We start from the raw sequence: 26926 nt of genomic DNA, 5'->3' as shown, positions 1-26926 counted from the left end.
TGAAGGATCAATCACAACAATGTTAACTTGCATTTATATAACACTTATAGTAAATACACTCCAAAATGCCTTATGTGAGCATTAAAAAGAACTTTTGACCTGAAGCCACATAAAGATACATTAGGGCAAAAGACCAAAAGTTTGGTAAAAAGGAGAGGTTTGAAGTTCGATGGTTTTAGAGAGGGAATAACACTGTGGCTGCTTTGGCAGAGCAATGAAAACTGGGGATGGCAAAGACCAGCACAAGAGGAATACAGAGATTTCAGAAGGCTATTGAGCTGGAAGATACAAAGGTAGGGGTGAGACCATGGAGGAATTTGAACACCAGGATGGGAGTTTAAAACTGAGGCATTTCTGGACTACGTCCATGTAGGACAGTGGGCACAGTGGTGATGGGCGAATATAATTATTTCTTCATAATGTGTTTTTATTAAAACATCACAGAACCATAATGATTTCTTCTAAGATGATTTTCGTAAACAATACTTATTTTTTTATGGGTTTTGGTGCAACCGACAGCTTGAAAATCAGCCCATGTATAACAGGAATTTATGACGCAGCTATGAGATTCATCTGTGCCTGGATGTTTGAATAATAGCTTATTCCTTTGGAATTGCAATTTCAGTCAATAGACAAAAGAAAATAATTACTCTGTAGATTAGCTTATACCATATTGATTTGTTAAGATATGATTACATGAATATATTATGAACTCATTGTTCAGTGAAGGGAATACAGTGGTATACTATTTAATTTGGTTTATGTTCTATAAATTCCAAAATCTCTTGCTTTAAAAATTGTGTTTATCTGGTTATGCCTGAGGGTGTCCACAGGAATCCAAGGTACTTAAAGGCAGAAGCAGAGTTCCGGTAGTTTGCAATTGCACTGCATCAAGGTTTGCACCAACATTAGTCCACTGAAACCTTAAATCCTCAATTCAAAATGGGAAAACAGAAGGCAATGATCAAAAAACTTGAAAATTCATTCAGAATACAAAATATGTTGGGAAGACAATGTCTTGCTGAATGTTTAGGGACATTGATTCTTGTGGTAAGTGTTTCACTTTAAAATTTTATTTGGTACTATTGTCAAGCACTTTATTTACATAATTTTGATAACTCTTTTGCAAGATAGTGTTTGTCACAAAGTGAAAATTACTATGTGGAGATTGAAAAGCATTGCAGAAAGAATTTGAAATTTAGAAAGAAGTTGTTGGAAACTGTTTTTGCAAATTCCCTTAGACACTTCTAACGAAAACAACTATTTCTTTGTGATAAGTGAAATATTGCAAAATGATTGGTGTTCTTAAAGTTTTATAGTCATTTTATGCTTGTGTTTTTTTATTTATTTGTCTACATTATGACTAATTCTTCTTAAAACAAAATGTCTCTAACTTTGATCTTTGGTATTCATACTTTTAAAATCTGAGCATTTGGCAAAAGGATTAATTTTTGTTAAACTTTCAGCTAAAACAGAAGAGTTTAATGAATTAAAAGAACAAAATCCGTCACTGGGATTGTGGTACTTGTAAATCAAACTAAAAAGAAATTGTGTTGAACTCATTGGGAAGATTCAAACCAGCTGGTGAAGGGAGGATAAGCTTTGAGTGGCATTTATCTGATATTTGGTTCTTTCGTGACATTTCATTTCAGCCATTTTTGAAAGAAATCAAATAAATTTATTGCATCATTGAAATTTTTAGAAGTCCTTCACAAATATCACCAGATTGTAACCTTTTTTAATAACTAGAACTAACATTTGACTGTGATTATATTCCACCTCATTCAATCCAATTTGAAACATATTTTGTTGAAATATGTCAAAAGATTATTAATCATTGCCAGACAGCTTCAGATTTTAAAAAAAGTATGTCTTATTTTTGCAGATAAATGAGGTGTAACTAATGAAGGATTTAGGACATGCATAATATAAATGAATGTTCTCTAGCAGTACAAATAACATAATTTTGACCATCTGATGACCAATTTTACAATTTTTTTGCAAATATTTGTATGAATATTTTGTCTAAATTTTGGGGTATTTGCATAAATAAGGGCAATCTCTGGATTCATGTGGCCTGGCTACTTATTCTATTTATTGTTAGATAATTTATCCTAGTTTCTAGAAGAGTTTATTCTAACAAACCACCATATATTCATCAAAAGCAATAAACAGTCTGCCAGAGGAGCTCAGCGGGTCGGGCAGCAAATGTTGGGGGGAAAGGAACTGTCGACGATGTGTCTCCATATATTTATCGAATATCTGCCTATTGTAGAGTTCTTCCCAGATGTAAATTAATAATTTTTTTTTACAATATGTAGGAAGTTAATTTTGCCATTAAATATTCTGGCTGATTGTTACGTTTACAGCGTAATGATACAGGTTTGGGTAATGTGGCTCCAAGATCATTGGTCTTCACACTGTATGTACACTACAGTGCTGGGTTATTGAACCATGATACCCCTGACACACAGTGCCTGATCTGCTCACAGTAGCCCTGTCAGATTGGATGCAACAGATTTTACAGTGATTCAGAACTGAAGATATATCTGGACAAAAGCAATGAAATGTAACAATTCCACTGAATGAGGTGGAGTTATTGCTGCCAACGATCTTGAAAAGAACAGTAGACTTTCTCACAGCTTTACATAAAAACAATGCCAGAGCAGCCTCAGTGACTGATGAAGGAAAATAAAAGGATGCATGTTCATGCATTCACTTAAAATGGCTGCTACTCTGCACATTTAGAACATAGAACAGTATAGTACAGAACAGGCTCTTAAGCCTACAATGTCTGTGCCGACAATGAAGCCAATCCAAACTAACCCCATCTGCCTGCACATGGTCTAATAGGAATTTCTTCTCAAATTCCTTAGGTATGATTCCTAGATATCCTACTTCCAAAGCAGGGTGTGATGGTCAGTGGTAAAGTCCATAGAAAATCACAAGCACACGTGACACAACAGTATGTCTGTTCATGAATATAAAATGATGGCAGTGTGCAGTGAAGTGTAGGGGTTGGAGAGGCATGAGATTGGTATTGGTATTAGTGGTGCTGGTAGCATGGTTTTAATTGCAGGAGGGATCTTTAGGTGAAAAGTGGAACCAAAATGAGATGAGGGCCAGCATGAAGCCGGAATTGAAACAGCTGAAGCAACAAATACATTGAAGCAGCTGAGCTGTGTCAAAGGTCCCTATATAGCTGGCAATGTGGTGTCCTTTGCAATATCCCATGTTGTTAGTTTTTGTCCCCTTCCTGAACTCCTTGCAATTTTTGTCCTCAGTTTCTTCATGAGGAAACTTCTTAAGAAGGCAGTTGTGTGAAGTGATTTCAACTTCATAGGGCTTGCCCAAACACACATGAGTTCATGCATCTTGAAAAATATGGGGCATCTATGGAAGAATCCCCAGTGTGATTCTACAGCTGAAGATCTGACTGAAAGGCAGACCAGCACAGAAGGCTTGGCCTCTCTACTGTCCTGTACAGTGATCCCAGTCTCCAACTTCTGCCTTTAAAATACCGCGGAATCAGCAATGCACTGCCTCAACAGTCTCATTAATGCTAGAAGATCCGCTCTGCTGTTCTGAGCTCTGGGGCTGTCAAGGAAATGGCCAGTTGCACAGCATTGGCAGGAATTGGCTGGATTGTATAAATGACTGACGAGGTGGAGCCATGTCCTTGGCCAACCTCAAGTCTTTACAAAAGCCAAAACTCTCAGCCCTGTTTCCCCATCTCCCCCAATGTAGCTCCTTCCATGATCTTGCTTTTACACTTGGTTAGTTCCCTTGCTCAACATTCTCCCTCTCAATCACTCACCTCTCTCTTTATTAACTCTTAAGCATGAGATTTGAACTTAGGTCTCATTCTTTGACCAAGCAGCTTTTCCGTTTCATCTCTATGAAGTATCATGAGACAGTATTTACTCCATGAAAAGCACTATATAAAATTGAGTTGTTATTCCTAGGATGTGAAAGGCAATATATAAATTCTTTCTGAGTTATTTTTATGAACTGTCCCACTGGTGGCAATCCTGTTGCTTGAATAACTCATCTTTTTTTCTCTCAGAAAGGGACTTAAAGAGTTAATTATTTCCAGTGCCGAAAAAATCTTGAATTCAGCAACTGTCACCCTCAGAGTATTGTACTAAAAGGGATGCCTCACTGGGCAGGCTTGTAGTACTCCAGGGATTGTTCATGATTGAATAACCAGTTAATTCCATTAATGCCACTGGTAGCATAAATATATCATAAGCACCAAAATTCTTACCACTCTGTTCCAGATATCTTTATAAGCCAATCACTCATAGGGTAATAATGGGAGATCAAATAGATTAATGGGGGCAGTTAAAGATAAGATAAGATACGATATCTTTATTAGTCACATGTACATTGAAACATACAGTGAAATGCATCTTTTGCGTAGTGTTCTGGCAGCAGCCTGCAAGTGCCGCCACGCTTCTGGCGCCAACAGAGCATGCTTACAACTCTTAACCCGTACGCCTTTGGAATATGGGAGAAAACCGGAGCACCCGGAGAAAACCCACGCAGACATGAGAGAATGTAGAAGCTCCTTACAGACAGCGGCAGGAATTGAACCCGGGTCGCTGGTGCTGTAATAGCTTTACGCTAACGGCTACACTACCGTGCCATACGTGTAAAAGTTACAGCACATTATGCTGTTTGTCTATGCAATGTGTTGATAATAGTGAGGCTCAGGGAGACACGCCCATCAGGCCTAACTATTTTAATAGGAAAAGAAAAACTGGCCCAAAATAATGACAGGCAGAAATGGTCAGTTCTGATACAGGCAAAAAGAAAGAGTGAGTTACCTAAAGTTGGAGAATTCGAGATTGGGTCCAGAAGGCTGCAACGTGCCCAGAGTAAAGATGAGTTGCTGTTCCTCAAGTATGCATTGGGCCTTGTTGTAACAGTGGAGGAGGCCTCAGACAGAAAGGTCAGAGTGGGAGTGGGATGGTTAATTAAAGCGGCAGGCATAGAAAGCTCAGGGTCACTCCTGTAGACTGAATGTTAGTGCTCCACAAAGCAACAATCCAATCTGTGTTTGGTTGTTATTCTAGGCTTGTTTTTGGTTAAGTAACAGATGGAATCTACCCTATGATCAATGAAGCAGCGAGTTCATTGCTTTAAATTTCATATTTAAAATGGATGAAGTTCATCTGGTGATATTCTGGTCACCTTGAGCGGGTGATAACTCCCACACACCTGTGCAGTGGAAGTCATCAATCATTAAAGTACAGACTGCTGTCTAAGGGTGTAGGCTTTAGACTGAAGACAGCAATTTCTCCATCCATGCAGCTATGCAGATTAATTTTGTTAAATCATTTGGTAGAATCAGGAGTTTTTCCAAGTGTCCAGTTCCTGAAATATGGGATCCATGAAATGTATGATGCTCCTATTCTTGAAGATGGCAGTAAGCTTGTTCTCTCTCATTGGTTTATTCTTATGCCTGCCCATGTGGTAGAAATTTTGCTGTATCAGCCTGCCCAGTCAACAGCCTGAGGTACACACTGCAGAATCTGCCGTGGAACCAACTTGCTATGAAAAAGGGGACCACCAAATTTGGAAGCCTATACTGGAATGGTTCAGGTCGTCAAGTTGAATTTAGGAAAAGAACAAGCTATAAGTGTTAATACAACATCATACACCTGCATCACGAGAAAAGACAGTGTAAAGGAACAAAATTTCACATAGTATGAGTGGACCTTAAAATAAAAATTAAAAAAAACTGCAGTTCCTGGAAATTTGAAATAAAAGCAGAAAATACTAGAAAAACTCAGCAACTCAGACAACATCTGTGGAAAGAGAAACAGCTAACATTTTGGTTCTGCAACCCTGTGTCAGAACTGGGAATGAGTCTTGACGAAGGGTCTCAGACCGGAAATGTTGACTGTTTCACTTTTCACAGATGCTGCCAGACCTGCTGAATTTTTCCAGCATTTTCTGTTTTTATTATCTTAAAGTAATCTTTGTGCTGTATTTGCTGCACATTCCAAGAAACACTTATGGTTGCTTTCATCACATTGCCTGGAGTGAATCATGTGAGTAACAATGTACAGAGAAGAGTTTGAAAACTTTTGATTCAGTGGGAAGATGGCTTCCTTTCATCTGTAGTAAGTCATTCTTTGATAACCTGGCCTGGGCTGCTAATACTGCTCTTCCTCCTGAACACCTCAATTTTTGTGTTCAGATTCTCTGTGAGGAGACTTTTTAGGAAGGAGATATTTGCAGTAGAGTGCCTATGACCTTGGCTTGTCTGGGTTACATCATGTAGATCCACTACGGTTGTTCTGTAAAGGCAGTGCCTTTACAATGCCTTATAGCATGTGTAAAACAGAATAAATTGCAAGGGTACAGGGAAATAAGGAGACAGAAATGACACTGATGGGATTACTCTTGTGACAAGCAGCATGAATCATTTATAAGGTAAGATATCTTAATTAGTCACATGTACATCGAAACACACAGTGAAATGTATCTTTTGCGTAGAATGTTCTGGGGGCAGCTCGCAAGTGTCGCTACGCTTCTGGCGCCAACATAGCATGCCCACAACTTCCTAACCCTAATTTGGCTGAAGTAAGATATGGCAAAACTTGGGGTTAATTTCCTGTAATATGACAGGCTCTGTTGCTTGGTTTAATTCAGACAGAAGTAGCTCTGTCCACTTATCCTGGTGGGGTGTACTTGACAGTGCTATCAGAAAATCATGGAGGTTGGGCAGAAAATCTGTTCTTGAGGCACAGATAAGGTCTTTCTCCCAAGGCAGGGGAGTCTAAAACTCCCAGGGCATAGGTTTATGGTGAGAGAGGAAAGATTTAAAGTGGATCTGAGGGGCAACTTTTTCACATGGAGAGTGGTGGGTATGTGGAACAAGCTGCCAGAGGAAATGGTAGAGGTGGTTACAGTTACAAAATTTCAAAGGCATTTGGACAGGTGCATGGAAAGGAAAGGTTCAGAAGGATATAGGCCAAACGCAGGCAACTTGGTCGGCATGGATGAGTTGGGCTGAAGGACCTGTTCCCATGTTGTAGAACTCTATGACTCTAATTTTGTTAGGCAAAGCTAATTGGGCTTTCATTGGGCTGAAATCTCAACTGACAGAGAACAGCTGAAGCTGAGTTTGGGGGTTTTAGCTCTGTCTTTACTGTTGACTTCAAAGCTCTCCACTTAGACATAAAGAATGTTTTTGCATGAATATGGGGCAATACTTTTACAATATATTACATTGTGTGTATTGTTCTCACTTGGCCACATTCAGATAATAACAAGAGTCCTGAGTCTCGTACCCTTCCCTCATTCTAAAAGAAAGTCAAAAGAATGTAAAAAAAACAAAGAATATTAATGACAAATATACTATGTATTATACTTTCCATTTCTTCTCCTGACAGTTATTTGGTTGTGGAGCACTGGCCCAAGTTACCCTCAGCAGGGGTACACATGGACGTTTTTTGACTGTTAATTTTGCCTTCGGATTTTCAGTGATGCTCGGTGTGCTCATAGCTGGCCAAGTGTCAGGTATGTCTGCATATATTTAATCTCTCTCTCTCTCTCTCTCTCTCACACACACACACACACACACACACACACACACACACACACTGCCCCCCCCCCCCCACCCCAAAGAAGTGGCACAGGCACAATGGATTGCATCATTTCACAATTTGGGATGGTTGGAGGAGGAGACTGTGAAAAGTGGAAAGATGGATGAAAAACACTTCCTCTGAGAACTAAAGAAAGGATTGGATGTGAGAAATCGAATGTTGAGTTAATTTTTGAACTAGTTATGAGAGAAATTTATATCGTCAGATTTGAGATCATAACAATTTAGCAGTGGGACAGGCTACACACAATTTATGTAGGAATTATTTCAACTGCTAAATTCTCAGGGTCCCTTTAAAGGCATCTTGGGAGAATAACAGGAGATCAGGAGAAACCACTTGAATGCCTTTCTCTCTTTTCCCTTATGTGATAATTCAGTGCTGATCCTAGCCTATACATGTGCAGGCTGCTTCTGTATCAAATGCCCGTAAGTTAATTGTAAACTGGATAAATAATAATAAATGGGAAATTATAAACTGCAATATAAACTGAATTGCACCTCATTATTTTAATTGCTGTTTCAGAAACTTGTAGGTAAAGTTTTTGAAGTGTACAAGAAATTAGGATCCTTTGCACATGTTGAATGGCAGATGTATGGTGTAAGGCATTGTTCTGTCAAGGTGTTATTAAACCCTATTGGAATTCTTGACACAAGTCTGCTCTCTCAATCAACAATTATCTTTCCTGCTGTGTTCAGACAAGATGTGTGAAGAAAGTGTAACACTCAGTTGGACACCCAAACAGAGTAGGGTACAGGGGAGGAAGGGAAAGAAGGAAAGCAAATGAAATGCAGTTCACAAAATTATCAATTTGTTTTGGAAAATAAGTTCCATTGCAGCACTGTCTAAGCATCTGAAAATTGCTAATTTCTCAAGTGGTATGTTATTGCGACCATTTTTGGGTTGATCAATTCTGTCCCAACCCAGAACTTTGACCAGGCACTTCTGGTCACCCTGTACCGTTACAATTCAATTTGTATGGCAGTCGCACATGGGATGATGTCATGTGCAGGTTGCCTGCAAAATTAGGTCACTTTCTTCTGAGGTGTATTTTTTATAATGCTGATGGCCCTGCAGTGGTGCTATCTTGAAGGGGCCTCCTGGAACAGGTCCCAGCTCAGCACTGGGTATCTAACCCAGGTAGGTTGCCTTTGATTCTTTAACTCTTTAACCTACTTGCTGTCCTCAGTCCTTCCCCCTACGTACCCCTTGCTTCCACCTTTGCCTTGCACCCCCTTTAGTCCTGATCTGGTGAATCAGGCTCCATTCATCCAGACTCCCCACCTGATCCTGGGAATTACATCCCAGTCCTGTTTGCCACTCACCCCACCCCACCCTCCACCCTCCACCCTCCACCCTCCACTCACCATCAATGCTCCAGGCTTGGTCAGGAAGGTGTACTTCTCTTTGCAAGCTCCAAAGCTCCACGGTATGAATTTTGCAGCAATAAGCCTTTGACTAGAACCACACAATGCTTTTAATGGTACATGTCAATTTTCAGGCCAGAATCATAGCCATAAAAAAGCCATGTGGTTCATAGTGGCTGTGTGGTTTCTTTGAAGGAGTTATCCAATTAGTCCCACTGTCTGTTCATTTCTCATAGTCTGCAATTTTCTCTCCCTCCCTCATGTACTCATCTTTAAGAACATTGTTGAGAGTCCTTCCACTTTACTTTTGGCTAGTGTGATTCAGATTACAGTAACTTGTTGGGTAGTGGAACATTTCTTCTCTTCTCACACCTATTCCAGCTAACTTAACTCTGGACTCATCAGTCCTTTTGCCAGTGAAAGCAGTTTTCTATTTTGCTGCCAACAATCTTCAGGATTCTTAATGCCCTCTTGACCTTCTCTGCTCAAAAGAGAAGCATCCCAGCTTCCCAGACTGTCCACATTACTGAATGATTTGAAAAACACGATGATGCCGGAGGAACTCAGCAGGCTGCATCTGCTCCCATGATGAGGCTTTCCACTCCAGGACATCTGAGGTGTCCAACTTCTTTTCTAACAGGGGCTTCTCCCCCAACTGTGGTCGAGAGAGCTTACACCTGTATCTCTGCCATTTCCTGCACCTCCGCTCTCACCCTGACCCCTCTCAGACCCAACAGGGATAGGGTCCCCCTTGTCCTCACATTTCATCCCACTAGCCTACGTATTCAACACATCTTTCTCCGCCACTTCTGGCATCTCCAACGGGACCCCACCACCAAGCATATCTTCCCCTCCCCACCCCTTTCTGCCTTTCACAGGGACTGCTCTCTCTTTGACTCCCTAGTTCACTCCTCGCCCCCCCCACCCATCCTGCTCCCACCCCAGGAACTCTCTACTGCCCCTGCCATAGGTGCAACACCTGCCCCTATACCATCTCCATCACCTCCATCCAGGGACCCAAACAGTCCTCTCAGGTGAGACAGAGATTCACCTGCACCTCCCTTACTCTAATATTACTGAATGATTTCTTGTGTTAAAATCTCAATGACCAGGAATTTCCTCGGAGTTTTTTTCTGTTCTGTCACCATAACTTCACTGGATTTTCTGCTACACCTGGTGGAGCTGGAGCAGCTCTGAGAAAGTTTGCAGCCTCTGCTATTATGGAGATTTAGTGAAACGTTGTATGAGGAGGCACATTTCAAAAATGTGTTTATTAAAATAGAAAACCAAGACAATCTGAGATTAATCTTTTTATCCAGTTCAGTAATAATTTAACACAGTGCAATTTTGACATACAAATATTCAGTAATTTGTTGTGCTGCTTTTGTTCCTCATTTAGGAGCACACCTGAATCCTGCCGTGACCTTTGCCATGTGCTTACTTGCCCGTGAACCCTGGATAAAGTTTCCCCTTTACTCTTTGTCACAAATACTAGGTGCCTTCCTAGGTTCGGGCGTTATCTTTGGTTTGTATTTTGGTAAGTCGCTTATTTCATACAATACCTTCCCTTGCATTATAAGTAGAGGCAAAAAATGCTGAGAAAGATGGAAACCAGAACTGGACACAATATTTCAGCCGTGGTCTAACCAATGTTTTATAAGGTTGTACCAAGACCTCCCTACACCTATATTCTGTGCCCTGGCTAATGAAATGAAGAATTCCATACGCCTTCTTTACCATCCTAATAACCTGTGCTGCCATCTTCAGGGATCCTTGGACCAAGGTCCTTTTGTCTCTCAATACTTCCTAGCGATCTACCATTCATTGAAAACATTCAAGGGTTATTTTGTTGAAAGGATGAAAAGCAGTGCTGAATGGGTGCTTTCCTAATATACTTGTTTAAAAGTCTGCTTTTAGCATGCAGTTTTGGTCCTAATTGCTGACTACCATAAGTTGAATGCACCAGGAGTAGCTAAAACAGACAGTGGCAGGTCTAGGACTTGAGCACTGAATAGAAACAATTTTCATGAAGCATCCAGATTGTTTTTTTTTCTATCCACTTCATAAGAATATGAGCAGAAGTAGATCGGTCAGTCCCTTGAGCCTGCTCTGTAGATCAGTAAGATTGTGGCTGATCCAGTCCTGGTCTGAACTCAATTTTCCTGTATTCTCACATTACATGTGGTTTAAATGCCTGTTAATCTCCACCTTGAATATATTGAAATTCTACTAAAGGTATGGAGAGTACCGACTGGTGTACAGTGTTGGTTGTACATTAGGTCTGGGACCAACAGAGAGTTCTCAGATGTGGCACTGGACAATCTAATGGAGGTGGACCAAAGAAGGAAGGATGCTTTGTACTTGCAGGCAGGAAGAAGCACCTTGCCAAAGCCTGTATGACCTGTCCATCTCTCTCTTGCAGCTAGTGCTACTCTGCTTGGTCTCTTGTCCTCCTCCCTTTCCTCCTGCAGACCAAGGACCATCCTAACGAGGCAGGCACGGTAGTGTAGCAGCTAGTGTAATGCTAGTACAGTGCCAGCAACCCAGGTTCAATTCCGGCCACTGTCTGTAAGGAGTTTATACATTCTCCTCGTGTCTGCATGGGTTTCCTCCGGGTGCTCTGGTTTCCTCCCACATTCCAAAGCCGTACGGGTTAGGAAGTTGTGGGCATGCTATGTTGGTGCCGGAAGTGTGGCGACACTTGTGGGCTGCCCCCAGAACACTCTAGGCAAAAGATACATTTCACTGTGTGTTTCGATGTACATGTGACTAATAAACATATCTTAAGTGCTCCCTTTCTACTGGTAATTGCACAAAGCATCCAATAAGGGAGTAACAGATAATTCAACTCTTTAGTTGAAGCCTACAATGCACTTTCAGAATAAATATTGCCAGGATATTTAATAGGGCAGCATGGTAGCATAGCGGTTAGCATAACACTATTACAGAGCCAGCGATCAGGGTTCAATTCCCGATACTGTCTGTAAGGAGTTTGTACGTTCTCCCCACGTGGGTTTCCTCCAGTTGCTCCGGTTTCCACCCACATTCCAAAGACATACGGGTTAGTAGGACAACACGGGTGTAATTGGGCAGCGCAGGCTCATTGGGCTGGAAGGGCCTGTTACCGTGCTGTATAAATAAAGTTTTAATATCAAATTCTTGACAAGTGTCTTCACATCTTTCAAAACGCCCCTTCAAACTTGGCAATAAGTTTCAGCTCTGAAGACTAACAAAACTAAACAATCATCAGCCTCTTAATGATCCTCTGGTCAGTCATTCTTAGAGTGTGCTTCAATTTACGTAGTTGATCATGATGGCTTCTTACACTAAACTCAGGCTAAACTGTCTGTTTCAGTTTAGATCCTCAACTCCAGAGGCTCCTTATCATTTAGCAGAACCATTAGAAATTTGCTCCTTAGTCTCTAGGTGAATGACAAAACCTTATCAGCAAAGATTCATTATAATGCATGATTCAAATTGTAAATTCAAATGTTTACTTGTGTTTTTTGATATGCAATTCTAATCCCCACTGAGTAAGTATGACGGTATTCTGTGTATTTTCTGCATTTATTTTCTATTGATGGGCACTTTCATATTTTTGCCTGCAACTGAATTGTGTTGAATTATGGCATCTGTTGTGTTGTTAAATCTCTAACAAGACGAGAAACTGAGTCCATGAAATAGTTACTAATCAACTGGATGTCATTCCAGATGCTATGTGGGACTTCAGTGGTCAAAATCAACTATTAGTTTATGGTCCTAATGCCACAGCTGGTATTTTTGCTACATATCCATCTCCACACTTAAGTTCATCCAATGGCTTTTTTGATCAGGTGAGCAAGCAAAAATGTATTACATTACATTTTATATACTGTATCATGTAAACCGCAACCTCTAATCTTTGGGCTAATTGAAGATTAATTGTAAATTAAAATTTTTGGTATTTCCCTTGGCTAATTTCTTTCTGTATTTTTTATTAACAACTCACATGGAATATGGTATCTTAAAATATTTTACAGATAAAATTCATTACATCATTCTTTAAGCACAGAATTAGAATTTGAATATAATATGTCAAAGGCAACAGAGGATGGGAAATAAATGCTGGCATTGCCAGCAGAGCTCAAGTCCTGAGAATAATCACAAAAGAATATCAGCCATATCAGAAACACAATGAAACAAACTGGGCAAAAAGTGTGCACAATTTGCATGAATGTAAATTCGTGGCCCATTCAAATGAACAAAGGGCTTTGCATTGCAGATGCATGAATCACGTTGCATGACAGTTCTTAGTTTTGCAATGGGGGTTTCAAACCAGACCTGCAAAAATGCAAAATAGACATAATGAATTGTCCTCCTGTTTATAACTCACCCAATTTCTTCTATCCATTGCAAAAGTCTAAAGTCAGAATTCACCGTTTTAACAGCATAATGGCAATACAATGTGTATACATTGCCAAGTGTATTTTCTATTGAAGATTAGTTGATATGGATCTAGCCCTGCCTCATACCACTCAGAAGCATCATAAAACAAGATAAAATCTATTAGAAACTCTTGGTTTATTGGAGGCTATATTTGTTATACTTTGTGATGAGCACTACTTTGTTGTTCCTTAAATATGCACTGCCATGTTTAAGGATTTTAAATAGCTTGTCCACGGAAACATCTTTAGGCAATATGTATTGTCACGGATGCGTATTATTAAAAATATTGGTTGATAAGTTAAGTATAAATTATGCTGTCACAGAGATTAAACAACAAGTAACTTTTTAGCTTGTCAAGGTAATCAAAATGTTTTGGAATATCTTTTGGTCTCAGACTTTGAATAGAGTCTAGGAAACACTGGCTTTTGAAACAAGATGCTGTACTGACGGTCAGGTAGCAAATGGTGGGCTCAGTAAAGAAAACAGGGAAAAGAGGTTCTGACAGTAGGTCAGAATACAGAAAAATCAATCAGCTTTGATTAGCATTGACCTTATTTTATACCAATACATGATGATGACCAGTTCTGCCGATTAAATTTGTTTATAACTTGCTCTCTATATACATGTGAGATGAACCAAATCAGACTGGTGGCCTCATCAACCAGGTACGTGGATAGGAAAAGTTTAGAAGATTATGGGCCAAACCCTAGCAAGTGGGACAGGCTTGGATGGGAATCAGAATCAGGTTTATTCTCACTGACTTATATGATATGAAATTTGTTGCTTTGCAGCAGCAGTACAGTGCAAAGACATAAAAATTACTATAAATTACAAAAGTAAATAAATAGCGCAAATAAAAGGAATAATGAGTTAGTATTCATGGACTGTTCAGAAATCTGATGGCAGAGGGAAAGAAGCTGTTCCTAAATCACTGAGTGTGGGTCTTCAGGCTTCTGTACCTCCTCCCTGATTTTCGTAATGAGAAGAGCATGGTCGGTATAGACTAGTTGGGCCAAAGGGCCCTTTTCCGTGCTATATGACTCTATGATTCTGAATATTTGCTTTGTCTACTTGTAGAGAATTTGGAGAAATTTAAATGCAGACCAAAAGCCATTGTTCTGTGTGTAGGTAGATATATGGCAGCCTTTCAATTCTAATAAGCTAAGGTGGTCAGACAAATGAAGCAAATAATGTCCTTGAGCATGAGAAACTAAATGCAGTATGTCATTCATAATGCAAAGTGCCAATTTTTATGATATTCTGGGATATAGCCACCAAATTAAGAAAATTTACTGGACCACAATTTTCTGATCAGTATTGAAGCCGCAGTGACTCCTTTCAACCTCAGTGTAATAATCACCATTGTGATCCCTTTTCTGATACCTGCAATTGTCCAGTATCAGTTCAAAGGAGGATCTCTGGTGCCCAGCATGGGGGATGTTCCCAGTTTGGCTGGACAGAGTCATGTGAAAGAGTTCTCATGGTTAGTTAACCAGGAAGCAACCTTAATTAACATTTTAAATGTGATGCAGGATTTTAAGCAATCTTTGGAAGAAAGACATAAGTTTAAATTAGACGCTGAAATATCATAGACCTTAAATATTAAAAAAATCTTTTTATTATAAATTCCCTTATATTTTGAAATACTAATGTAAGGAAATTACATAAGTGCTTAATATTCATTTTTTGAGGCAATGTGCTTTGCTAAGCAGTAAATATTGCTTAATATGTCATATAAAACTCAGTCCTCACGAAATTAAGCATAAAATGTTTTAGAATATGTTATGGAGGATCTAGTTTGGTTTGGCATATAAGGCATACTGGATCATTAACAGCAACTTTAGAATTTCCCACTAAGCTATCCAAGCGTAAAATTTCCCAAGCTGCTTCCCCAACCAGTGTTACTTTGCTTTCATTACTGCTATAAACTCCAGTCTATTTTATAGTCAGTGTACTCATAATAAAAATTTGCTGTGTTGAAAATAAGCATGATGGTTCTCTTTAACCTTCTGACTATGAATTTCCCTTTGTATTTCCAAATGCAGATGATTGGGACGGCTGCTCTCATAGTGTGCATCCTTACTATTGTGGACAAATGGAACAACCCAGTGCCAAAGGGACTGGAGGCATTTACTATTGGATTTACGGTGCTGGTAATTGGCTTGTCGATGGGTTTCAACTCTGGGTATGCTGTGAACCCTGCAAGAGACCTTGGACCTCGTTTGTTTACATCAGTAGCTGGCTGGGGATCTGAGGTTTTCACGTATGTTGTTTTCTTAACATTTTTAAACACCGTGACATTAATTCTAAATTTGTTTTTTTATTATGTGAAAAACACAAGAAATTGGTGTTAGGTAGACCGGAGCTTCTTGAGCCTGTTTGATCATTTGACAAGACAATTGCTGCCCTTCTACCTTAGCTCTATTTTCTTGCCTGACTCCCATATCCTTTGATTGCCCTGGATCCAAAAGTATATCAGTTTTCATCTTGAATAGAGTTATAGTATTCACAGCTTTCTGGCATAGACAGTTCCAAAGACTGATGACCCTCTGAGTGAAGAAATTTCTCCTGACATCAGTTCTTAATGGCTGACCCTTATCCTTTTCCTCAGAGCATGCCCGTGATTCTAGTCTCTTCACCCTCTCAGCATCCACTTTGTCATGTCACTTCAGAATTTTACATAACTTACTGCAGTCATTTATCATACTTTTAAACTCCAAAGGGCATAGTCCCATTTTATTTAATCTTTCCTCGTACAACAGACCTCTAATGGACCTTTCATTAGCTCCAAGTCCAAGGTAAGCATAAACTTCCTAAGAAAAGCAGGCTAATGCTGTACTCAGGACTCCAGATGTGGTCTTACCAAATTCCAAAGCAAATGTGGCAAAACATTCTATTTTGTGCTCCATTTCCCCTTGCAATAAAGGACAATGTGATGTATACCTTCTTAATTGGTCATTTAGGACAGCCAAATCTTTCTGAACACAATTTAAGCATTGCTCCCTATTCAAAAAAATATTTTCCATTGTTCCTACCCAAGTGTATAACCTTGCATTTACCCACATTAAACTCCATTTATCATCTTCTTGCCACTCACTATGGGTCTCAGCAACCTCTTCGCATTTTCCGCACAACTCCTTTTCTTACCTGCATTTGTATCATTAATCAATCTCTTCATTTAAGTTATTAACATTGAATGTAAATTGCTGAGGCCCAAGCGTTGATTGTTCCACTAGATACAGTGAGCAATCTATCTATTTTCTGTATATTAGACAATCCTCTGTTCATGCCAAAATATTTCCCTCAAGTCAATGAATCCTTATTTTCACGTCTGGTAATGAATGTTTTATAAATGTCAATGTACACTACAGGTTCATCTTTATGTATTCTAACAGTCACCTTTACAAAATACACAGATAAATTTGTCAAATACAATTTCCTTTTGATAAAATCATGCTGTATCTGCCTAATCATGTCACAACTTTCTAAGTGTCCTGTAATCACTTTTCCTTGGAAATTTAATAATTTCAACTAAATTACCCCCTAAATTTGAGGGAACACAACCTTGTTACCATTATCTCAGTTCCTTAATTGAGATATTGATATTGCCTTATTATTGTCACATGTACTGAGATACAGTGAAAAGCTTTTGTTTGCGTGCTATCCGGACAGATCACGAGTGCATTGAGATGGTAAACTCGTGGAATTCATTTATCATAATCATTAACATAATTTATCACGTTGCCCAGAACTACAAAGAGAACTGCAGGTGTGGTCTAAGCAGAACAATGTATCATAACTTCTATTTGCCTTTCAATCCCCCGAGTCTAAAATCCCACACTCCATTAGCTTTTTTGTTTATATTTTGTACCCATCCATGACATTTTAGTAATCCATATACAATTATTCCTAAACCTCTTTGGATCTCAGCTGCTTCACTCTTCTCACAAATAATCTCATGGTCTGGAGTATGCCTCACTCTACCATTACCACCAAGCCAGGCAATCAATGCAAATTTAATGAGGAATGCAGAAGGGTGTGCTGGGACCAGCAGGTGTCTCACCTAAAAATGAGGTGCTGACTTAATAAAGCTGCAAGACATGCTAATCAGCAAAACCAGCACACAATAGTCAGAGCTAAGTGATCCCACAACAAATGGATCGATCAAAGCTCTGCCGCAGAACCATATCTAGTTGTGAATGGTGGTTGGCAGTTAAGCAGTTTAACAAGAGGAGGCTGCAAAAAACCTCCATTCTTAATGATGGTGGGGTCCAGCATGTGAGTTTTAAAGATAAGACAGTGTCATTTGTAACCAGGAGTGCGGAATGGATGATTTAGCTCAGCGCCCTCCTGAGTGCCCCACTGTGACAGAAGTCAGTAAATGAAAAAAAATCTGTAGATGCTAAAAATCTGAAGTAAAAACAGAAAATTCAGGAAACACTCGTCAAGTTGGGTAGCATCGGTGGAAAGAGAAACAAAGTTAATGTTTCAGGTTGGAGACCCTTTGTCAGAACGGGAAAAGAGAAGGTGATGGGAAGGATGGTAGGACAAAGGGAATATCTGTGATAGGATGAGGTCAAGTCAGATGTTAATGGGGCGGTTAGATGGTGATTGTGCTTCTTTGTCTATAGTATGTGTTGTTCATAGCATGCTGGAGGAACATACCCAGCAGGGCTAGCTATAATAATGGGAAGAGTAAAAGGGAGCTAATATCACATGTGCATGATTTACAGCAGAAGTGTTCTGATACAGACAGAGAAAGCAATTTGCTTAAAGTTGAGAACTCCGCATTGAGTCCAGAAGATTGCAACAATGGCTGCAGTATGTACCATCTACAAAATGCAATGTATTACTTGCCACAATTTCTCTGATTGCACATCCCAAATCCATAACCTGAACCTCCAAGAAGGACAAGAGCTTCAAGTGCACAGAAACACCACAACCTGCAGTTTCCCTCCAAGCTGGACACCAACTTGACTTGAAGATATACCATTTTCCTTAATCGTCACTGAGTATAAATCTTGGAAATCCCTCCCCAAAGCATTATGGGAGTACCTTCTCCTGAAGGACCATATCAGTTCAAGAAGGTGGTTCATCACTACGTTCTCAAGGGCAATTAGGCATGGACAAGAAATGACATCAGTGGTACTCAAATTCCAAAAAATGAATAGCTGAGTGTGCATATATATATATCTGTGTGTGTGTGTGTGTGTGTGTGTGTGTGTGTGTGTGTGTGTGTGTGTGTGTGTGTGTGTCTGTGTGTATCTCTCTCTCTCTCTCTCTCTATATATATATGCCTTATCAGATTGGCTGATTGCTCAGCAAAATGGCCTAGAATTCTGACATTTCTCCAATTCATGATATGGATTATCAAGTCTTTTGCAGATATTTGACTCCACATTAGTGTCCAATTACTGGGAGTGATACCTTGCAGACAGTTCAAGACAAAAGAAACACCTCTTTCTTTCTACCATGGAGAATGATCAGTACTGGGTCATTAAATAACTGAAAAACGAGGTGCTCATTGGTGTGACATGGTGAACAGCAAAAGCAGGAAATAGGGATGAAAAATAAGTTGTACAATTACATTCACAATCTGTCATCCTATTAGCTAAACTGGCTATATTTGAGATAATTACAGGGTGAGGGTGCATAGACCACAACATGCTCACAGCAATAGGATTTCTGCAGTAATTAACAGAATGGAATATGTAATATATGTGAGTTTAATTTTGATTCTGTTTGATTTGGTGCATTAGATGTGATTTCTAATCTTAACTTTAATGTCTCTTCATCTTTCTATTTTTTCCAGTGCTGGAAACTACTGGTTTTGGATCCCTATTTTTGCCCCACTCCTTGGTTCTGTTCTTGGTATTCTGGTATATCAACTAATGATTGGCATACACCTTGAGCCTGAAGACCAGAGTTCACCCATTGGAGAAGAAAATGTAAAACTGGCAAATGTAAAATTAAGAGAAAGTTGCTGATGCAATTGGTATTATAGTAAGGGTAATGCGTAGATCTATAGAGAGCAGCTTGCAATGAGTCGCCATGCTCTGGCACCATCTTGCTTGCTAGATGGTGCCAAATTAATATTATCACTATCTTTGTATTTTCTCTCGCCAAAATACAAAATGTAGATTCTATTGAACATTACAACATATTTTAACAACCTTTTTGAAATGCTGCGGCTTTTTATGATTTATCCTAACAAAGTTCTGATAGATTTCCATCACCATGAATTAAACATAGGAATACCCACGAGCATTGTCACACACAGTTTAATTGAGACACAAAAACAAGTATTAAGAAAAGGCAAGTCAGTTATTTGCAACAAAATTCTTCTGACTTGGGCAAGAGCTTGCTGACATACAGAGAAACATCCAACCTAAATGATCTACTAATTGAAATCAAAATTGTCAAAAGCAACTTAGTCTGTAACTGGCCCAGAAGGTCTTTATTGACAACATTTAGTTGTTCTTCAAGAAGGGACACTAATTACAAAAATTTCAGAATAATAAGTAAAGGCAATATTTCCTCAGCTGGCACCTGCTAGTCAGCTGATGAGTGCTTTATGTTGTGAGAAAACAAATCACTGAATTATTCTTTTCTGTGGACATTTCATTAGTCCAGTTTTACTCTGGGCACAAGCCTGCCCTTTAGAATTTAAAGAGATTAGCAGGAAATTGGAGCTTGCTTGCGGGCTTCTCAGGCTAGATATTAATTTGATGATTTCAACAATTAATTTGACTTCTTGCATTGACTCTGTGTTTTCAACCTGTGCCAAGTTGTTTGGAGCCTATGTAAGTTCCTGTTAGCAGATCATCATGTATGCCCATGAGAAAGTTACAGAAGGTTCACTATTTTTTAAATTAGTTTGAAACTAATGGTCATGAAACTTAGTAAGATACAATATTAACTATTAACTTTGTTTTAAATGATTTTTAGTGACTAAATACACTTGACTCATGTATGTTACAGTATATAATCCATTGGAGGTATTGTAATAATCAATTTATTTATAAATAGGAACATACATCAGGACCATTAATCTGGAACATTTTGTCTGATATTGTCTAAGTATGTTTAGTTATAGATTGAACCTGTTACCTTATAGCTGAACAAAAGTTGTTGGAGATTACATCAAGGATGCAAATTCTTTTAGGTGAACACTTGCTGACTAACGGCATTGTCTTCAGCACCTGCCACAAGCTATTGTAACCTTTGTCCCAGTCATTGCTTTAGGTTGAATCATGTAGTTTGTCACCTCAGACTCATATCTAATCCTGATCAACTTCACACCCACTTCATTAAAGAGATCTCCTCTTTGCACATCCATATCATTCAGTCCTGATGAATGGTATCAACCTGAAAAGTCGACTGTCCATTTCCCTCCATAGATGCTGCCTGTCCAGCATGTTGTGTGTTGCTCCATATCATTCACAGCCCTGGCTCAGTCCACTTCCCGATAAAACTTTCATATATGTGTTTGCCATCTTCAGACACAATGGGGGGGGGGGATAAATTGGAAAGCCCTTAAAACTGCGAATGTGAATCAGGATGTGGAGCAAACTGTGGGATCTTGCAAATATTTCTAGTGCCAGCCTGGAAAACCAAGGTGCATAGGAGTAAGGCACTACAATCATTTTGATGGCCACCGGTAAGGTGGTCCTTCCCCTGCTCTGAGGGTTAAATTCATGATTGCAGCAGATGGTAGATCTCAGTGAGAGTATCTTTACCGAGGCACTGGTGCCTCACACATAGTTCCTTGCTCTGGTTCAAGTATACTCAAGTGGAAATTGCCTTCTGCTGTGGCCTTTTCCCACGTTACTCCTTTGTGTGTCTCCTAATTGCTCAGTCATATTAGACTGCAAGGGAAGCCCATGAATGCACCCATGTCTGGCAGTAACTGTTTGTGCAGAAGCCTTGGTCAACAAAAAGCACTCCAGATTTTGTTGCTCCATTCCATGTAGACTAGTGAACCTCACACTTGTAGAATCCCATCATCAGCCATTAGAAATCAGCCTGAAACTGACTTACTCTCTGTACTTCTGGCAGATCTTTGCAGTGTCCCAATGTATGCCATCATTAATCTGATTCACGCCACAGGAAACCCTCATAGGTCTAAAAATCGTATGCAAAGCTCCCAACTTCTCACCTATTCTCCTACATTCCATCTGTATGAGCCAGTTTATCTAAAGCTCCATTTCCCACATTTTATCACACATTAGGTCTCACACACTCCCCTCATTCTTGTTCTTGCTAATTTTCACTGGTTCCTGGTCTTTCAACAGCTCAGACTTAATATTCTCAGATATTTGGGACATAGGTTTAAGTTTACTTGTCGAAGGATCAGAGGGGAGTTGAGGATTTTTTTGTTTCTGCCAGAGGGTCAGGGGTCTAGAATTCACTAACTGAATGTGTGGTGGCGCAGAAGCCTTCCTGTCCCTGTAGCTTCCTCTCATCCTACAGCTGGTCCCAGAACCCTATGTCCTTGACACATGCACCCCCTTTCCTTTGCTCTGTATTGGCAGTCATGCATTTACCTGTTCAGATTCACCTTCCAGAAAAAGAAACAGTGCCGCTGCTTGCAGACTGGATGTTACTCATTCAAAAGTTAATTCATTATCAATACTAGAGTTTCATTACAAATAAAAAGGACAAGGAAAATTTGCATACATAGCCTTTGACACCGCAAAATACTTTATAACCAATGAAGTGTAGTCACTGTTGTAATTAGGAACTGTGACAACCAATTTGTGCAAAGCAAGTAAATATGGAAGGCAATATGATAATGACAACATCTCCAACAATGTCGTTCTCAGCTCTGCAAAAGAGGATTAGCATAAATCTTAGAGTTTACCTTTGGAATAGGACTTAACTCCTCATCATCTGACTGTGAGGCAATAATGTAACCAAGTGAGCCGGGGCTATCATGGATGCATGGGCTAGTTCTTTCACTGGTCCAGGGTTGTGCTTCAGATCTGCTTTTACATTGTGCAAAGGCAGGGAAGAACATTCACTTCTGATGCCTCACAAGCATCAATCTGAAAGTAAAACTTAACCTCAATTTACTAGACCAAATTCCAAGAAGATTCTTAGAGACAGGATTTATGGGCATTTGGAGAAGCATAGGCTGATTAGGGACAGTCAGCATGGCTTTGTGAGGGGCAGGTCGTGCCTCACGAGCCTGATTGAATTCTTTGGGGATGTGACAAAGCACACTGATGAAGGTAGAGTAGTGGATGTGGTGTACATGGATTTTAGTAAGGTGTTTGATAAGGTTCATCATGGAAGGCTCATTCAGAAAGTCAGGAGGCATGGGATCCAGGGAAACTTGGCTGTGTGGATTCAGAATTGGCTCGCCCATAGAAGACAGAGGGTGGTGGTAGATGGAATGTATTCTGCCTGGAGGTCGGTGACCAGTGGTGTTCCGCAGGGATCTGTTCTGGGACCCATGCACTTTGTGATTTTTATAAATGACTTGGATGAGGATGTGGAAGGGTGGGTTAGTAAGTTTTCTGATGATACAAAGGTTGGTGGTGTTGTGGATAGTGTAGGAGGTTGCTGTAGGTTACAACAGGACATTGATAGGATGCAGAGCTGGGCTGAGAAGTGGCAGATGGAGTTCAACCCGGAAAAGTGTGAAGCGATATACTTCGGAAGTTTGAATTTGAAGGTAGAATACAGAACTCTTAGCAGTGTGGAGGAACAGAGGGATCTTGGGGTCCACATCCATAGATCCCTCAAGGTTGCCGCACAGGTTGATAAGGTTGTTAAGAAGGTGTATGGTGTGTTGGCCTTCATTGGTTGGGGCATTGAGTTCAAGAGCCGCGAGGTAATGTTGCAGCTCTGTAAAACTCTGGTTAGTCCACACTTGGAGTATTGTGTTCAGTTCTGGTCGCCTCATTATAGGAAGGATGTGGAATCTTTAGAGAGGATGCAGAGAAGATTTACCAGGATGCTGCCTGGATTGGAGAGCATGTCTTATGAAGATAGGTTGAACGAGCTAGAGCTTTTCTCTTTGGAGAGGAAGAGGATGAGGGGTGACTTGATAGAGGTGTACGAGATGATAAGAGGCATAGATCGAGTGGACAGTCAGAGACTATTTCCCAGGGTGAAATGGCTAACACGAGGGGTTATAATTTTAAGATGATTGGAGGAAGTTATAGGGTGGATATCAGAGATAAGTTTTTTACACAGGGAGTGGTAGGTGCATGGAACGGACTACCGGAAGAGGTGGTGATAGAGGCAGATACATTAGGGTCATTTAAGAGACTCTTAGATAGGCACACAAATGATAGAAAATTGGAGGGTTATGTGGGAGGGAAGGGTTAGATAGATCTTAGAGCAGGATAAAATGTCAGCACAACATTGTGGGCCGAAGGGCCTGTACTGTGCTGTAATATTCTATATACTATGTTTTAAATGGTGAACTTTTTGTCAGGTTTTCACAACTAAAAATATTAGCAAATCCTGTTGACAGATTCCACCTGGGATCTACTCCATGCCTTTAAACAAAAGTTGTATTTTCTGTATTATATTTTAGAAAATGGAATGTAAATATGGTAGTGCTTGCTCATTCAGGGTAACTTTGGGGTTTTGATTTCATTAAGAATTGTTCAGAAAACATTAGTTCTAAAAACTCAATAAGTAAGATATTTTGATGTTTGAAAAGTTGCTGTTCATTGTGATGTTGGGTGTAGCTGTAGAAACATAGGGAAGCACATGCCAAACATCTTGCTCACTGTTTGTGTTAGCATGCAAAACGTTAACAGAAATGGAAGTGCAATTGAGGCAGAAGTTGTTTTCTATGAACATCATCTAGCTGCTGGAAATCAAAACGATGGAGGTGTCAGCAGGTTATGGGCGGAGAGAGAAACAATGTTAATGCTTCAGCTCAGTGAGCTTTCCTGACAAGCCATTGCCCTGAAGAGTTCCCCTCTCCTTCGATGCTGCAAGGTTAAGTGATTGTGAAGGCAAGTGAGGCTTAGGATCTGACTACTGTGACATTGAAGCTTGTGACAGGGATACTAATTATATAACAATTTTATGGTAAACAGAACTCTAAGCAAAAATAACCATCAATATCATATTTGTGTAGAACACTGATTAGAACAACAGAAATAGAAACAGGAACAGGCCAATTGGCCCCAGTCAATAAGATCATGGTTTATCTGTTACCATATCCTTAATATCTGAAAACCTATTCATCTCTGTTTTGAATCTATTCAGAGAATTCCAGAGATTCACTACCCCTCGGGTGAAGGAATTTCTTTTTATTTCAGCACTGAACAGCTGACCCCATACTTAGAGTCTGTGATCCTTGGTCCTAGGCATCCCTGCCAATGAAAACATCATCCCTGCATCCACCCTGTCAATTTTGTACATTTCAATATCATCACCTCTTACTTTTCTGAACTCAAGAGACTATAGGTCATTATGCTTAATCCCATTCGCAGGACAAACCCATCATCCCAGGAATCAATCTGGTGAACCTCTGTTGCACACTGTATCAAAGGGTTTCAGTGTTGGTTCCAGCAATCTGTCAGAATGGTACTATGGACTTTAGTTATTTGTCTGTTTATTGGCCAGTAAAAACTCATTCTGGTGGAATTTAAAATGCCATTACTTGTCAACTTCAGCTTCTCCTGGATTTCATTTCTTGACATCTCTTAAAATTTTGGTTAATTCTGTCTGATGTAGAAGTCACATGGTATGAAATAGTCAAATATTGATTTGGTTCACATAGACTTATATATGACTATAGACTTCAAACTTACAAATTTGCACTGTATGATATTGGTCCAACTCTGCTCCACATCAACTGATGCTGAAACCCTCCTCCATACTTTTGATACATCTGGACTTGACTTTTCCAGTGCACAGGTTCTATTCTAAATTTTCTAATCTCCAACTTTATTCATCTACTCTCTTCTAAACTTGAAGTCATCCAGAAACTCTAATACCTATTCTACTAATAGATCAATTTACCAATTATGACCTAATTTATACCATGTCCTGTTCACTCATAACCCTTGCGTTTGCTGACTCTTTCTCTGAGATACTGATGCATTTCATTTCTAGCCAAGTGATCATTTCTGATTTGAATTGCTCCATGGTTAGGTGCCAAAGCCTTGAGCTCTGAAATGCTGTCAGTAAATCTCTGTGATTCATTCTCTCCTTCTTAAAATTGCTCCTTAAAACCTACCAGACATTGATCATTTGGTACAATGTCTTCATATGTGGTACAATTTAAGTACTTGTTTGACAACACTCCAGTGAAGTGCCTTAGAACATTTTACTAAATCTGTGAGGTTATGTAAATGCAGGTTATTGTCGACTATGAATGAATTTGTTAACAAGTTTGTTACTAATGTCATACAGCCTGATTGTAGGCTTTTGTAGAAAAGTTTGACCAGCCATGGGCTATAACACTTTCGAGGTATTGTAATAGGTTTGTGTTTTTGAAGCAGAGCACTCTATGATTGGAGCTTAGATCTACCTTTCCATGGTTTTATATCCGTCATAAATGGAAAATCATATCCTAGAATGTGCTCCTACTTTGCATGAGATACAAGCCTATGCTTTCAGTGAGGACCCAAACTGGGGAAGAACATAATGAAAAGCAAAATTACTGTATTGATTTTGCTGATACTGCTGATTCACCAATTCAAACAGGTAAATTTATAGTGAATTGACTGTCATGTGCAAATGATGAAACTATGGGGTGAAGTTCTGGCATTTATCTGATTTTCTGGACGTTTGTTTGGTTCTTTCATCAAAGTTATGATTGAGTGGCAGAAATTCACTCTTTTCCCCATGCTTACCCATGTTGTTCCAGCAATGCCTTTCACTGAATGTTCTGATGAAGGTATTACCCCTTCTTTTCTTTTTTATATGAATGTGATAAATGTAAAGCTTTCTATTATCAGTATATGTTATTTGCATTTAAGCTTAACTTCGCTTATTCTAAAAGGAAGCATGTTTTATTTTAAAGTTGTTACCATTTAGCTATGTTGCTTTATTATTGACTATATCATGGTAATCTTTCAGTTTATATTTCAATAAAAGTTTGAAAAATGTATTTATACTGTCTACTTTTTTGAAGGAACAGATCAGGATGTGATTTCAGTCTGAACATGAGCCAGAGAATTAGAGCGGTAGTGTAATATCTGTATATCAGATCCACATTTTTATCCAGTGAAACTCTGTGCCAGGGCAACAGCCTCACTGAATTTAACATTTAGAACTCCAGCAAAGTTTTACTTTATTATGTTGAGAGCAAGGGGTTGTCTTGCAAGCAAATATTGGAGCATAGAAAAGTAGACGAATTTTACAAATGTCAGTCAAATTTGGAGTATGAAGTGCTCTTTTGGGCAGAGAAGAACAAAATAGGGATAAAATATTTGCCTAGTGATAGCTGGCATAATAAGTTATATGAATGAAAAGGTTAAAAAATGATCATAAATAAAAAGAAATTCTGGAAAAACACAGCAACTATGCAAGTATTTGTTA

At 39.4% G+C, this 26926-nt stretch overlaps 1 protein-coding gene across 1 annotated transcript; it reads left to right on the top strand.

Annotated features, from left to right (window-relative positions):
* The first annotated feature begins 779 nt into the window (after nt 1-779).
* Nucleotides 780-26495, top strand: aqp7 (aquaporin 7). Its single transcript, XM_052010550.1, has 6 exons — nt 780-1050; nt 7407-7533; nt 10383-10520; nt 12695-12816; nt 15454-15671; nt 19221-26495. Exons 1-6 carry the CDS (start codon nt 943-945, stop codon nt 19393-19395), a joined length of 888 nt encoding a protein of 295 aa, XP_051866510.1. The 5' UTR covers nt 780-942; the 3' UTR covers nt 19396-26495.
* Nucleotides 26496-26926: the final 431 nt, after the last annotated feature.

The sequence above is a fragment of the Pristis pectinata genome, chromosome 2, assembly GCF_009764475.1.
Source record: "Pristis pectinata isolate sPriPec2 chromosome 2, sPriPec2.1.pri, whole genome shotgun sequence".
Lineage (NCBI taxonomy): Eukaryota > Metazoa > Chordata > Chondrichthyes > Rhinopristiformes > Pristidae > Pristis > Pristis pectinata.
The sequence above is the reverse complement of the archived record's forward strand: the minus strand, read 5'-3'. Positions and strand labels throughout refer to the sequence as shown.

Excerpts from the sequence above, each read along its gene's own strand:
- aqp7 (XM_052010550.1), top strand. The coding sequence starts at position 943 with ATGGGAAAACAGAAGGCAATGATCAAAAAACTTGAAAATTCATTCAGA. Across the intron at positions 7,534-10,382 it reads CATAGCTGGCCAAGTGTCAG|GAGCACACCTGAATCCTGCC; the intron begins GTATGTCTGCAT and ends TTCCTCATTTAG. Across the intron at positions 15,672-19,220 it reads TGGGGATCTGAGGTTTTCAC|TGCTGGAAACTACTGGTTTT; the intron begins GTATGTTGTTTT and ends TATTTTTTCCAG.